Source organism: Sciurus vulgaris, assembly GCF_902686455.1.
Source record: "Sciurus vulgaris genome assembly, chromosome: X".
Classification (NCBI taxonomy): domain Eukaryota; kingdom Metazoa; phylum Chordata; class Mammalia; order Rodentia; family Sciuridae; genus Sciurus; species Sciurus vulgaris.
The window spans coordinates 27,461,726-27,476,460 of record NC_136471.1 but is presented as its reverse complement, the minus strand read 5'-3'; the positions used below and the strand labels follow the sequence as shown (position 1 = coordinate 27,476,460).

Sequence of the window (14,735 nt, the reverse complement as noted above, 5' to 3'; positions counted from 1 at the left end):
GACTTAACATGCCTAATCTCCCTTGAACATACTATTCAAATCCTGACAGGATAAACTCAGCCCTCTTTGGTTCTCCAGTAAGTGAAGACTAGATTGAATTGGTGGATCTCAATTAATTCCCTATCTATGGACATCTTCCAAAGCAAAGCAGTCAGAGAACAATTGGTACAATCAGAATCGGTGTATTCTTCTCCCTCCAGGACCTTTTCTCAAAGAGAATGGGTATATTCTTATCACTGAAACCTCATTTCTGGTGTGATGTTTATTATTTTGCTTTTTGTTTCCTCTTTGTTTGCCTTGTAAATATACACTGTGTGATAATGAAAGTTACATAATCTTATAGAAAATCTGGAAAATACAGGAAGTATCAAGGAAAGAAATAACCTACTATCCATCTTCCCCAGAGACCATTTCATTTTTAGCACTTCTGCACATTTTCCAGTCTTCTTTTCTTTCTTACATATTGAGTATACACAATTTTCTATCCACCTTTATCATTTGATAGTAAATCATAAACATTTTCTTCTTTTCATAAAATATTTGTAAACATCATCTCCAATGGCCACAAAAATTGCATTTTCTAAATAGAAATTCCCTTGTTGAACATTTGGGTTCCTTCACTTTTTCTACTATTAAAAATAACGCTTGGTAAAAATCTTTGTAAATGAAGCTGCTTCTATGTTTGTTATTAGTTCTTTAAGACAAATTCCCAGACTTAGAATCCCAGACTAGCATGAGCATTTTTTTCAGTATTTTCTTTTTTAATTACATGTATCATTAGGATTCATTTTGACATAATTATAAAAGCCTAGAGTATAATTTGCTCTCATTCAGTCCCAGGACTTCACCTTTCCATTTTGTCCTCCTCCCTCCTCCTGTTTCCTTCCCTCTACTAGTATGAACATTTGTAAGACTTTTACTGCAAACTACCAAACCTTTACCAACATTTTATCATGTCTTTATTATTCATTAATTTGTGCAACCAATATTTATTAACAACCCCCATATGTCAGGCACTATTCTAGGTGATATGGAAGTATCAACAAAAAGTACAAAAATTCCATACCCTCATGAAGCTCATATTCTAGAAGAGTTGATAAATTGTAAATAAACAAAACATGGTGTAATACCAGGTAGTAATAAACAGTATGAAGAAAATAAAAGCAGTAAATGAAGTAGGACTCATTTCACAGAGTGGTCAGGGTAGGCCTCTATGAAGGAATATTTGATCAATATTTGATGAAAAAAGTGAGGTCAGCATGTAGAAATCTTGGAGAAAATTCATTTCAGGAAGAAGAAAAAGCATATGCAAAGGCCACGAGAGAAAAAAAAATGCATGAAATGTTTAAGGAACAAAATGGAGGGCAATGTGGCTAGAAAGTTAAAAAGCAAGGTTAGAGGGAGAGAATTATAAGACAAGAAGTCCAATAAATCATCAGTGACTAAATCATGTATGGCAGTTGTCACATAAAATACGTTTTTAGTTTTTTAAATTGTATTTTCATTGTGATCAGAAGTCATCCATTGGAGAGCAAAGAGCAGGCAAATCATATGATCTTAATTAAATTTTAAAATTACCCTGGTTACTTGGTAGAAAATATATGAGAGCAAAAAATCAATGTAGAGGCATGGATGAGAAAACCATTTCAGTAATCCAGGAAAAAGAATGATGGTGGTTTGGTCTAGAGACTTAACAATGAATGAGGAGAAAATGACTCAGATAAAGGATAGAGTCTGAAGGTAGAGTCAAAAGAGTTAACCAACTGCTAATTGTTTGAATATCAAGTGTTATAAAAGGAGAATCACTAATGACTCTAAGGTTTGGAACTTGAACAATTACATTATGCATTATCTTATCCTCCCCAAATTCTTATATTTATTGTTTCTAACTTGCATATATGTATGCATTTTATTGTGGTGAGAACATTTAATATGATATCTAACCTCTTAATTAAGTTTTAAGTGTAGAATATGGTATCATTATCTGTAGGCATGACATATAGCAGATCTCAAGAACTTATTAACCTTGCATAACTGAAACTTTATACCCATTGAATAGCATTTATTTTGATTACTAAAGACTGAGATTTTTTTCACATGTATTGGCCATTTCTATTTCTTCTCTCATGAATTATCTTTTCATGTCTTTTCCCAGATGGCATTTATAAGATCCTTTTCTTCCTTAGCTTCTGTTTCATTATTTTCTTGATTGCCTCCTACCTCTCTGCTTTTATTATAACTTCTTCTTAAGGCTCATCTTATTTCACTAACCTCTAAGTGCAGTGTTTTTCAAAATTTTATCTTTACTTCTCTTCTTATTCTCTATATACTCCCTACATGAGCTCACCTACCTATTCCTACAATTTCAACTATTACATTGACTGATGACACCTAAACCTTTACCTCTAGACCTGACCTTCAGATATATAATCTCCATCTGTCACAATCCATCTCCATCTGGATGCCTACGTGGTGTCTTGCATTTTAAAAGTCCAAACCTGACCTCATTATCCTCACCAAAACCGACTTTTTCTTTTGTGCTCTCTGTATTGCATAATAAGCCTCAGTACCACTCCTCCCTCTCATCAACTCCCTAAATATAATCCATTTTCAAGTATCATTGATTCTACCCTTAGAGTGACTTTCAAATTTGTCCCCTTCTCCCCACTGTCACTGTTACTGCCTTGGTCCATATCACCATAATTTTTCAAAGTTGCAATATAGTCTCATTGGTCTCATTGCTTCTATTCTTAATCCACTTCAACCTGTCCTCCATACTGGTGTTACCTTTCTAAAACTCAAAGCTGGTCATCCCTTCCTCACTCGAAAACCATTCATCTAATTCAGTATTTACCCCAAAGAACTAAAATTGGCACACTAGAGTGATATATACATACCAATGTTTACAGCAGTGTAATACACAATAGCTAAGCTATGGAGCCAACCTAGGCGCCCTTCAACAGAAGAATGGACAAAGAAAAGTGTGGTATATATACACAATGGAGTTTTATTCATCCTTAAAGAAAAATGAAATTATATCGCAAATAAGCCAGGCTCAGAAAGTCAAGGGTCAAATATTTTCTCTCATCGGTGAAAGCTAGAGAGAGAAGAAAAAAAGGAATAAAATAAAACATATCAAGAAAACAGAAGACTGACCAACAGAGTAGAGGAAAAGGATAAAGAGGGAAGAAGAGGGGAGGGCATGAGGAAATGCTAGGTAGTGAAATCTACCAAATTATGCTGTGTCCATGTATGAACATACTACAATGAATCCAGCTTATATATGTTATTATAATGTACTATAGTAATAATAATAATAATAATAGAAAGAAGATAGTAGAGTAGAATAATCAGATCCAGAGAAGGAAGAAGGGAGAAAGCAAAGATACTGAGAATGAGATTCATCAAATTATGTTATTTGCATTTATAAATATGGCATAATGAATCCCATTGTGTATAATTATAATGTACCAATAAGAAATAAATATAAAAATAAAATAAAAAGATTGTTCTATGATATATAACCAAATCCATGTAATACAGGTGTTCCATAAGAGTTCAGTAAATGAGACCTAAAAAGCTTCTGTAATACTTGAGACTTTAAGACTCATTGTCCTAAAGCCCTGCGTAAATGTTGAATATATTTATCTGCCTTATTAATAATAAGGTACCACCAAATATTTTGCTAAATGTATGGCACCAGTGTTCTCTCATTATGTCTATTGCTGTTTTACACATTTTCATAAATGGGTTTTATTAAATGTTGTACAGAGATATATTGTTAAAACTTCCTGTCTTCTGTGGTAAATTTCCCGTTAAAATATTTCCTTTGCACTGAATTTTAATTGTTTACATTAAAATTACCTCACTTGCACAAGTTGTCCAATGTTTCATCTTGGCAATATCTCAAATAGGGAAAAAACAAACCAATGAAAAAAATGTAGCACCTTTGTGTTAACACTTCATGGATTACAAACCAAAAATAAATGGTATCACACCTAAGTGTTGAGGTTTTATTAGACTATACATGAAAGGTAAATCACAAATATACTAATAACATATGAACAAATACACAGAGTAAATCTATAATAAAAAATACCAACCCAGGAAATTGCTATGTAATTTTAGCACCTACCTAAGTTAATTGAAAGAATGTATGAGTCAAAGACAATATAAATACTTATATCTCACCTTATACTTTATAATTCTCTAGGAGATACATAAAGAATTGGTCAGAATCAGAAAAATAATAAAAAGAGTAATCAATACCAATACTTCAGTGAGTGTCCTAGAGCTCATAAATTTGTATGCCACCATAACCTTTGGAAATAGCAAAGAGAAGAAGAAAAAAGACAGAGGAGGAGGAAGAGGACAGAAGGGAGGGAGGAAAGGGGGGAGTGATTTTATTGATATCTCAAAATACAAGTCTTCTCAAGATAAGTCATAAGTATTGACTGTCCAATCAACTGCACAGCCTTCTCACTTAGAAGTCACTAGATCTCATTACTGAAATTAAAACTATCTTCCCAGTTTCTGTATTTGACTTGCTTAGCAATTCTGCCAATGCTTTCCTACATTGCTTAAAACTTTAAACACATAACGAGTTACATTCACAGGAACATTTGATTAAAGTATAGAGTAAGCAAACAGGTGATTACTTACATGATTCTGTACATAATACTTGTGAAATTCATGTCACACACATATACATTTAATAAATATTCCTTTAGAAAATATTCCATACAGCCAAGTGCAGTGGCACAAACCTATAATCCCAGCAACTCAGGAGGCTGAGGCAGGAGGATCACAAGTTCAAGGCCAGCCTCAGCAACTTAGTGAGGTCCTAAGTCACTTAGTGAGACCCTATCTCAAAACAGAAAAATTAAAAATTGAAAAGGACTGGGATTGAGCTCAGTGGTTACACACTGCTGGTTCAATCCCTGGTACCAAAAAATAAAAGAAAAAAGGAGAGAAAAAATTCCATCCACACACATAAACATAAACACATTTGACCTAGATAATAGAGCAGGAGATCACACATCAATATCACTCAAATGCTTGCAATTAAGTGGAACAGCTTTGAAAAAGAAAATCATTAATGTTAAAGGCTAGAGGGGCATAATGCATAGAGTATTATTCAAAATGTTGATCAGAAACATTTTGTTGATAGTGATTGAGTTAGCTAGGAACAAAGCCAATATTTTTGGTTTAGAAGTCTTCCAGGACTGCGTGGTTGTAGTGTATTTATACACCTCTATATTTAAACACAGGTGGTAATCAGCAAGATTGAGACACCTTTAATAAAGCATCATCATAGGTGCAAAGTATGTGTAGCATAAGATGAGTTCATTATCAATAACTTTACTGAATTAATCATCTCTTAGGACATTTAATTTTAAATGTACCTGAAAAAAATCTGGATTATTGAGATAGGCCATCTGCAGTAACTTTTTCTAATTTCTCTGAACAACTGAAGAGTTTTCTTAAAATGTCTGTATGCATCTGGGACACAGGGATTGTGATATCTAATAAACCAATTGTCCATCTAATCTGGCACCTTCTCTTTGACAGGTGTCTAAACCAGATAGAGGCATTAGAGGTAATATACACACTTAGAATCCACCAATTATGCAAAACCATGCAACTGGGAAATTTTCTCTTTGACCTTAGATGGTAATCAGATTTCCCCTGAAGTATGAAACTAATAGCCGTGTACTTTTATTTTGGCTGCTTTACAAACCCTTATTCATATAAGCAGCTAAAACTGTTAAATTGATTCCAAACAAATGAAAGTGGATTTCCTTTAATATAACCACATAGGAATTCTACTGAGAGTTACAAATAATAGATAGATAGATAGATAGATAGATAATCTGTATCAACATGCTAAACATTTATAAAACATTTCATGTAAACAAGAAAACAACTGAAAAGTAAATATATAGTAATTTCAGAAGGGAAACTGAGGTTATCACTCTATAAAAACTGAGCATTTGGGTGAAAAACAAAAACTTAATTATCAGATATTTGGAACCTTCCAGATGATTGAATTTTTTTCATTGTTCATCCAAATGCCTTGGCATTTGCTGAATAGATTACATGAAATCAACATGGCATAGAATATACGGATATTGGGAAATACATATTTTAATGGTGATGATTGATTTTATTGTTTTAATCAGATATTTTGGTGTCACACAGATATAGCTCAAGTTACAAAATAAATCAGTGAATAAAATGCATGCAATTCAACATCCAGTAACTGGATAATGATACCCCTAGTATTCCCTAAAATGTAAAACTGTAAACTGTATTATCTTAGACTTTTAAATAACTATTTCATTGCATTTAATCAATCATTAAAAATTCTATCTGGGATATTTATATTTTGAAATTATATGTACTTTACAACAGAAAAGGACCTTTTGCTCCTTATATAAACGCACATAAGACAGACACAAACACACACACACTTGTTTTCATTACCAAAATCTTTTGGGAATTTCTTTTTCTGGACATAATAAATTCGTTTGCAACTATAATTCAGAGGTAAATATGATTTCTCAGGACCCATAGATGGTATTGCAAAAGACTTAACGTGGATTGCAATGCATCTCATATTAGAGACTGTGATTCCACAATTCAATTTCATAAATCGTAATCAGCTGCAAAAATGTTACAACAAAATACGAGAAACGTTAAAAGGCAATTTCCTCATTGTTGACTACTTATCAACTGACAACTTAGTTGATTAAAATTAAAACAATCAGTATACTTTATGGTGATAGGTAAAATGACTGTATAACAGATTTCAAATAAATGTATTGAAATCCATTCGGTCTCTAATAAAAAAAAAGTGAGAAGATATTTTCACAAAATTGGTTTCTATCTGAAAAGGAAAAAATAACCTACCTACTGGAAAATTCAAGCATCTTTTATATTTATTTTTACTAAGAATTAAGGTTCTTCAAAATATACAAAAATCACAATTTTAATGAATGTGCTTTTTCAATGTAATAGTTATTAGAAAACTATTTTAGAGCTGTGAATGTCCTATTAGAAGGAAAACACTGTAGAATACATAAATACCAATAAGAATGCACAAATCAAACCTTTATTTCTGTGACTATTTAAAAAGAACTGCTTGAGTAGGGACAAAGAAGGTAGAAGTAAGATCTTCAGGAAAATGACTGATTTTTGTTCTGCTTAATCATTTATTTCCAGCAAATTCAATTCCCCAGCCTTTTACAGTTACTTTCAGGGACCAACAGGCTGGCATGAAATTCAATTAACAAGCAGGTTCCCATCCTGAGTTAGTGACTCCCAGCTGTCTGTCCCATCTAGTTTCCATGGCAGTAGAAGAATTGGTGGAAAATGAGGCACAGGAAATTGTAAGAAGCCAATATATCAAACCCTTTAAGTTGATTTCTTTTAACTGATGGATCATAATGGGAGGGGCAGGAGAGTATAGAAGTGAAGTTAAAATTTTTAATTTTCTAGCTTGTTAAAAAGGCCAGTGTGTTGCTGTTTTTGTAACTGTTGAGGAATGCACAAAACATTTTCATATATGTTTAACATAAGGTTATAGATTCACAATGACATTTGGTTCCTTATGTGTTTTATAGTAAATCCAAGCATGTTTAAGATACTTCACATGTATTTTAAATATTTATTTTATTTTTTGACATGGATAGTAAGGATCATCAGCCTCAAAGTGAAGTAAAAATTTCTGTTAACCAAATATTTATTTGTATCACTGCAAACAGCTGGATGGTTGATGGGACTTTGCACACACAAATTTGGGTGTCACCTAGATATGGTCTAGGAATCTTAAGTATCAGAGAAAAAAATACTAACATTGGCACAGACCTATCACAAACACAGGAAGACTCGGAGTAGGAGCTTCACAGGGATGATCCGCTAACATGAAAAAAGATTTTAAACACATTTTCATGTGTTGATTTGCCAATTAACTTCTCTACTCTTACAGTTAGAGTAGGGCGGGGGTGGAGAACCCAATATTTCAGAATCATTACATCACATTAAAAACATCATCCAAGTTTCACCATATGCTATTGTTTACCTAAAGCAGAGGCTTGGACAGGAAGTACAATTCAGAATATTTTTTTAAGTTGTAAATTATCCAAGATTATACTTTCAGGTCTAGGAATGAGTCCTGAAGTTATGTAAGAATTTAACAGACTTCATTTATTAGACTATCTTTTTTAAATATTAGGAATCTTTATCAATGGCAAAAATATTTACCATCTTCAATTAAAACTAGTTTGCTTAAATTATATGCATAAATGTTAGCAGAGAAATTGATATGAATATTATTTTACAGTAATTTTCAGTTTATGCCATCCTACTCCAATTTCTTCAGCCCTATTTTTCATGATTACCGAATGTAAGCAATCTCGTTGGTCTTGCTAAATTGTACCACAGCATGTCTAGCAAACTACAAAATCTCTATACATTATATAAAATGTCATAACAGAATGCCAATACTGAAGAAAGATGCCTATGGTTGAGCCATCAAGGTTGTTAAGAATAATCAAAAGCTGTGTGAAGCCTTTTATAGCATTCACCTGCTCAAACTAAGCATGGTTCTAGCTGGTTCTATTTGATATTTACTTTCCTCTGTTCTAACAAAAATCAATAGAAAACTGAAAGGAATAGAAATAATATATGAATCCAGGGTAAATACCTTAATTATATTATATAAATAGTGCATAATTATTAAATTAAGTTTAAAAATGTATATTTTACCTTTTAGAGGAAAGAAAACTAATAGTAACCCCATTCAAAATAGTGATCTTATCTAATACTCAAAATCTGCAGATGATTTAAAGCAACTATTGAATACATGAACAATATTGAAATTTGATTCCTTTTATTTTCATAATCAGGAGATACATTTTCAGTTATGGATATATGCCATATATCAGAATTGCTAAATTCTGCATCTCATATTTTTCATCATTTCATTTGCCTGCAGTTGTTCTAGTAATTCGGTTCAAGCCTCTTTCCAAAAGGTAAATGATGGGAAGCTCTTTCAAAGTATGCATGGATTATTACTCTTGAGACTAAAGTTGACAGTAATTTAAAAATACATATATAATTTAAATAAAATTACCCTACATATTTTATACCTGATGCACAGCATTTACATGAAATTACTTTTGTGCATGTGTCTGTTGGTGTGTGTGTGTGTGTGTGTGTGTGTGTGTGTGTGTGTGTGTGTAAATGTGAGGAGGGGGACAAATATTACCAGTAAAAGAATATTCGTTTTCATTAGAAAATTAACAATTGAGTCAGGTATTCAAAGTGCTGATCTTCTTTAGACCAGAGGTCATTCACAAGTAAATAAATAAATGCATAAACAACAATAAATTAATGTGTTTGCGAAATCTTAAGGAATTCATTAATCACAATGTATACCAATCATTTGATAACACTACTTAAATTTGAAACTGATGGACTTTTGGGAAAAGCAAGCTTCAAGCAAACATCACAGGAATGCTAAATGCTTATCTCTAACATCAAATGTAAAAAATATTGTTATGTAAATAAACACTAAAATTTCTTATCACTTTCAAGTTTCTAAAACTGTCTTGGAAAATAAATTTTAACTAAGCCCTCTGCTGTCAGGAGTATCATCAAATAATATTTTGCAGTTTGATAATTTAAAATAATATTGTACAGTATAAACTTGAATGCTAGACTGTTCTGTTTCAGCAAGAATCTGTATTAAAGGACTCAGAAAAGTACAATGCTTATGAGGGAAACTGATCATGTCAGTGTTATTTACACTTATGATAGCTGAATTGAAACACTGAGACTTTTTATGGTGTTCAAACTTCAAATTAGGCCTTTGAATGAAATGATGGTTCCATATAATATGATTTTCCTTTTTAATCATCACTATGTTTGGATATTTGGTATCTCAATCATTCTTACAACACAATGATTCTACAAAGCAATCTTTTCTTCCTCTCCACTGTATATTTTGTCAATGACATGACTAATCCTAATTCCTAATTGGGATCTAAACCTCATGGTAAATTCCACGTTGTGTATTCAAATATTATTTATTGTTTTTCTACTGTGTTTCTGGCATTGTTCTAGGAACTGGGATTTATTACTTTTATGATGAAATGCTAAACATTTCTTCATAGAGTTGTCCTCCAGAAACACCTGTTTTTGAAAACATTCTGGTGAACAACCTGAAAACTTTCAAATAACATTTAGAGCATAGATTCATTTTAGAAATAACCTGAACCCCTTTTCAAATGTATATTGTGACTTCCTTTCCTTATCATCAAAAGTTTCCAACATGATTTTAGACATACCTGAAATCCTTTACCCTTAAAAAGCAACTCTGCAATAGAAAATTATTTAACACATCACATAAAAGTCTTTGAAGTTGAGAAAAATGACAAAACTGGAATTCCGCCTTTCCAGTTATTTACTTTAAGGGTCATATTAACCCTTATGAAAATTCATTTTCCCCCACATTGCAGATACAAAGAGCAAGGGGTGGAGGTGAACCAGCAAGCAAATGCTGGATAATCATAATCGTGGAGCAGAAGTCAAAGCTGTGGATCATCTTTTCATTAAAAAATAAATAAAAAGCTATTCCCTCTTAGTACTCTTTCTCAGCAGCATTAGAGTTCTCTCTGCTCCAGATGGGAAGACTTTGGACTAGGAAGGTGGACCAGGATATTTCAGCAAAAATATATAATAAAGCAGACATTTGCAAAATTTTCCTCACACAGGCTGGGTAGCAATTGATTCTCAGAGTACAGTGTACCTGGTTTCTTAATCATAGAATAACAGCCTAAAATTCAAGGAAGCTGTCTATGATCCTTACCACAAACGCGATCAATTAAATGCTAAGCTAACAGTACCTATTAGAGTCCACTGGGGTATTTCGTTTCCTTTTGGTTTGTAAAACCGAATGGCATTTAATTTCCCTTCTATGGCACTGGGAACTTGTCTTTGTATTTCTTGGGGCCACCTTAAATACAACTCTAGATTAGCATCCAAGGAAAAAACGATAAAGTTCGAGGCATCTCCTGACCATTTGTTTCATATTAAAGATGAAGAGTTTTCCTACCCATATTAGCATATTGCCAGTAGCAGTGATGCAGATCTGCTAAACCCGAAGCTGCGGACCGCGAGTACGAGCTGCAAACCAGCCCCCGCCCCCGCCCCTACTCTCCCAGTGGCGAAATAGACGTTGAGAAGACATCTACTAGTGGAGTGAGATAGTCCGTCTCTGCAATTGTAAACAACCGACTGCACTGGGTTCACTGAAATGTTTAAATACACTCCTGACTGCAAACACATCCACTTACCAAGTAGCGCTAACAGTCTCCCTTTCTCCACCTCTAGGCAAAGCATCCTCAAACTGAATTGGCAATCTGCCCGTTGTGGAGTGGAAGAAAGTGAAGTTACATTTCCCCAGGCATGCCTAGCGGGTGTTTGGCTCTCGGCAGATGTGCTGGCCGCTGCCGATCCCAGGGACCACATCCGGAGATGCGAAAACACACTAGCCCGCGCAGTTGAGCGCGTGGTTAAAGCAAACACCGACGGCTCCCAGAGCACTGACTGCCCTGTAATGACTGAATGACTGTTTCTTTTAACAAAGATTGGAAAATAGGGAGGATTCTTCGGGTGGGGCCCTCGACGGCTTAGGTTAGAAGGGTCCTGGAGTTCCCCCTGGAACATGGGCTTCCTGAGTGAGGTTCAAATAGATATTCAGAAGCAAACAGGTACTCAAGTGCGTCCTAGCCCCTGAGTGTCTTCTTTCGGGTAGATGACAGGAGCCGAACCTGAGTAGCTGAACCCCGGGTGGACACTCCAGGTGGGAGGGATGCCGGAGGAGAGGTTTCCCCTTATCTCTTTTCAGATGGAGCCTCTCACCCCCATCCCTAGCATTCAGATCCACTTGTTAGAGCTCCTGGTCTGCGCGAGAGACTAAGCGAGACCCCCCCCCCCTCCCCAACTGGAGGAGTTGGTTGATAAAAGTGCCGCCTGGGAAGCCCAGCAAACCCTTGGAGGGCAGTATCCCTAGGGCCTGCTGGAAGCTTGAACTGCGAACAAGGCCAACCTCCCACCTCCCCGGAGTGGTCCAGAGCCCCCGGGCTGGTGGCCATCACAAGAAGAAGGTTGCCGAGGCTATGTTACCTCGGGCAGGAGTCCCAGAGCAGGCGCAACCCGCCGCTCACAGCTGGGAGCCGCCATCCGCCGCCGCAGCCTTGGGGCGAAGTTCGCCCAGAGTCCTTGGGGGATGACGGGCGGGAGCGAGAGGGAAGGAGGTAGGAGCCAGAAGAAACGCACCTACCTAGTCCAAGTGCAAGTTTCGGTGGTGTCCTCAGGTGCGGTCCTCCCGCCCCCTCTCCAGGTGCTCAGCTCCTCTGGGTACTGCTAGTGCCCAGGACTTCGGGTGTCTCGACCGGTTCCTGCGGGAAACGACTGTAAATCCACATTACTGTTCGAGCTGCCGCTCGGGCCCCCGCATCGCTTTCCTCTGGCTGGCGGTGGCTATGTTCTTAGCTGGCGGTCGCCTGAGGCAGGAACCGAACCTGGCTACTACCGCGCCAGCGAATGACCGCTGCCAGTAGAGTGCTTACGCCTCGGTCGTAAGTGTGAGAGAGATAGTGTGTATACGTGTATGTATGAAAGAGTGTGTGCGTGTGTGTAAGCAAAAAGCATGAGCTCAGCCCCCGGGGCACTCGGAGGTGAACTCCAGGCTGAGCTGGAGCCCGCCGCGCTCCCGGGTGCGGGGCGTCTGCACGGCTAATGGCTGTGCTGATGTTGCCGTGGCCGCCGCCGCCGCGCTCTAAGGCTGGTCGAGGTGGTGCAAAAAATGTTTCTCCGCTACTCGAGACCAAAAAACCTGCCCTGTCTACTGAGCATGCCCGGTTTGACAGCTCCACAGTCGAGTTTTTTTTTTTTTTTTTTTTTTTTTTTTTTTTCTTTTCCCCAAGACTCCAGGTTTTAGCCGCAGCTGAGACCGGGGTGTGGGGGATGTCGGGGGGTGGGGGACCGGAGGAGGAGGTGGAGGGCTGAAGGAGCAGGTAGCGGGCAGAAGAGAAGTCGAGATGAGAAAGATCAGAGCGTTAGAGGGTGGAGAGAAGGGAGAAAGCTGGGTATGGGAACAGAAGGAAATATGGACCAACAAAATTTAGATTTGGAACCACGGTGCATAGGTTCCCGACCAGAGGACTCGCTTAGCCAGCTTTTATCAATATTTCCTCCTGCGGGTGAGATGGGGTGGGGGATTCGGAAGAATATTTCTCAACCCCACTATCAACCTGGGACAGTGTTTCCTAGTCATTACATACACAAACGCGCGTGCGTACACACACACACACAAACACACACACACACACACGACAGCGACCACTGTTTTGATGTGTAAATTCTCAGGACTGAGAAAGAATGTGAAGTCTCTTGCCAGTATAACTTTGGGGTGCGGGGGAGGGAAAAGAAATTGTATGTGTTCCTTTTCTTTTTCCCGTCTTCCTAATCTTCCAGAAAAGCCAAGCCCGCGAATGCGGTGCAGAAGCTACCCAGAAGCTCTTGTGCGTCGGAGGGTGTGAAAGCACCGCCGACTGCCGCCCGCTGACAGGATGACCCCAACGCGCCAAGGCCAGCTGCATGCAGCCTGCTGGCGGCGTGTCAGGTCAGTACCGACAAAGTCCCCATGGAGGTGGGTGAGGGAAGATAGAAGCTCTCTGGATTCTTCCCTGCCTGGCCGCCGAGGTCCCTGGGTTTCCCAAACAGCTCTGCCCCTCACCCAGCCAGGCAGGAGGGCACGTACCCCGGAGAACCTAGTGCACGGCCCCAAGCCCTGGATCCCTCCCTTTCCACTGTCCTCAGCTTCCTCGAAAAAGCGGAGAAGTGGAATCTGCACACCCAGAAACTCGCTTCAGGAGCCTTAGGAGTCCAACTGAGCATGCTCGGAACTTGGGGGCGCCTTGCATCAAGGCACTTTCCAGCCGCTAACATCTGCATGGCTGGGCCAGATGTGACCAAAGTGGGAGGCGTTGGCCCTGCTTCTTGGAGCAGGCTCCAGTTCCGGGAAGGGTGGTGGCGACGCCCACAGCAGCCTTCTTCCCGGTTTCCTAGCGAGAGCAAGACCGTGGGAGATACCAAGTGGCGAGCCAGGGGAGCCGGACCAACTGGAAAAAAATTCAAGAGTCTTGCGGACTCCCAAACCCCTTACCCCCCAGCGCCACCCCAGCCATGGCCAGGTAGGGGGCGCGCAGAGCAGTGAATAGAGCCCTGCTTGTGTTCTTAGGGACTGCTAACCTCTTAGTAAAGAAATAATAGCGCGAAGCACCGAACCTTCTTTGGGCGAAGGGCATTTGCTGATGCTTTTCTTGAGTAAAGAAAGAAGGGCGTGTATAAATGTGTATGTGTGCACGCGCGTTTTTAATTTTCCTCCGCAAAAACAGAGAAAAGAGAGCATGGAGCTTTTGCCCAGTTGGGAGCCCGCCAGGGGTTGCGATAAAGCACGTTTGGAGAAGTGGCTGGCGCTAATTACCGGGAAGAGTTGCTTTCGGCGCGCACCAAAGCTTCCAGCTGTTCCCCCTCCCTGGGTGGCATCAGCTGCCGGAGGAAGACGGCTTCCGGGCTGGATTGGTCTCTGCACTCCTGAGCAGTGGGACTGGGTTTGGTTTCCCAAAGAGAGGTAGTAAAGGGTGACGCCAGGGGGAGATCTT

The 14,735-nt window shown here is 38.3% G+C and overlaps 2 protein-coding genes across 8 annotated transcripts in view; one reads left to right on the top strand and one right to left on the bottom strand.

Moving 5' to 3' along the window:
- Positions 1-12,898, bottom strand: part of TENM1 (teneurin transmembrane protein 1) — a 753,664-nt gene extending 740,766 nt beyond the window's left edge. For 3 of the 6 annotated variants that reach the window (XM_079123318.1, XM_079123315.1, XM_079123319.1), the window contains exon 1: positions 12,350-12,897. The gene's annotated coding sequence lies outside the window, so the exon portion shown is untranslated. Of the gene's footprint in view, positions 1-12,192; positions 12,259-12,345 lie in introns of those variants that run through there. The other 3 variants (XM_079123321.1, XM_079123316.1, XM_079123317.1) reach the window with 3 other exon arrangements.
- Positions 12,899-13,132: 234 nt separating this feature from the next.
- LOC306650947 (uncharacterized protein) lies at positions 13,133-14,351 on the top strand. Of its 2 annotated transcripts, none has more exons than XM_079123452.1 (3): positions 13,133-13,157; positions 13,546-13,693; positions 13,891-14,351. In XM_079123452.1, exons 2-3 carry the CDS (start codon positions 13,641-13,643, stop codon positions 14,285-14,287), a joined length of 450 nt encoding a protein of 149 aa, XP_078979578.1. In that variant the 5' UTR covers positions 13,133-13,157; positions 13,546-13,640; the 3' UTR covers positions 14,288-14,351. The 2 variants fall into 2 exon arrangements, with proteins under 2 accessions (XP_078979578.1, XP_078979577.1); XM_079123451.1 differs by having other exon boundaries at positions 13,142-13,271.
- The last annotated feature ends 384 nt before the right edge of the window (positions 14,352-14,735 follow it).

Excerpts from the sequence above, each read along its gene's own strand:
- LOC306650947 (XM_079123452.1), top strand. The coding sequence starts at position 13,641 with ATGACCCCAACGCGCCAAGGCCAGCTGCATGCAGCCTGCTGGCGGCGT. Across the intron at positions 13,694-13,890 it reads GCCTGCTGGCGGCGTGTCAG|CTTCCTCGAAAAAGCGGAGA; the intron begins GTCAGTACCGAC and ends CACTGTCCTCAG.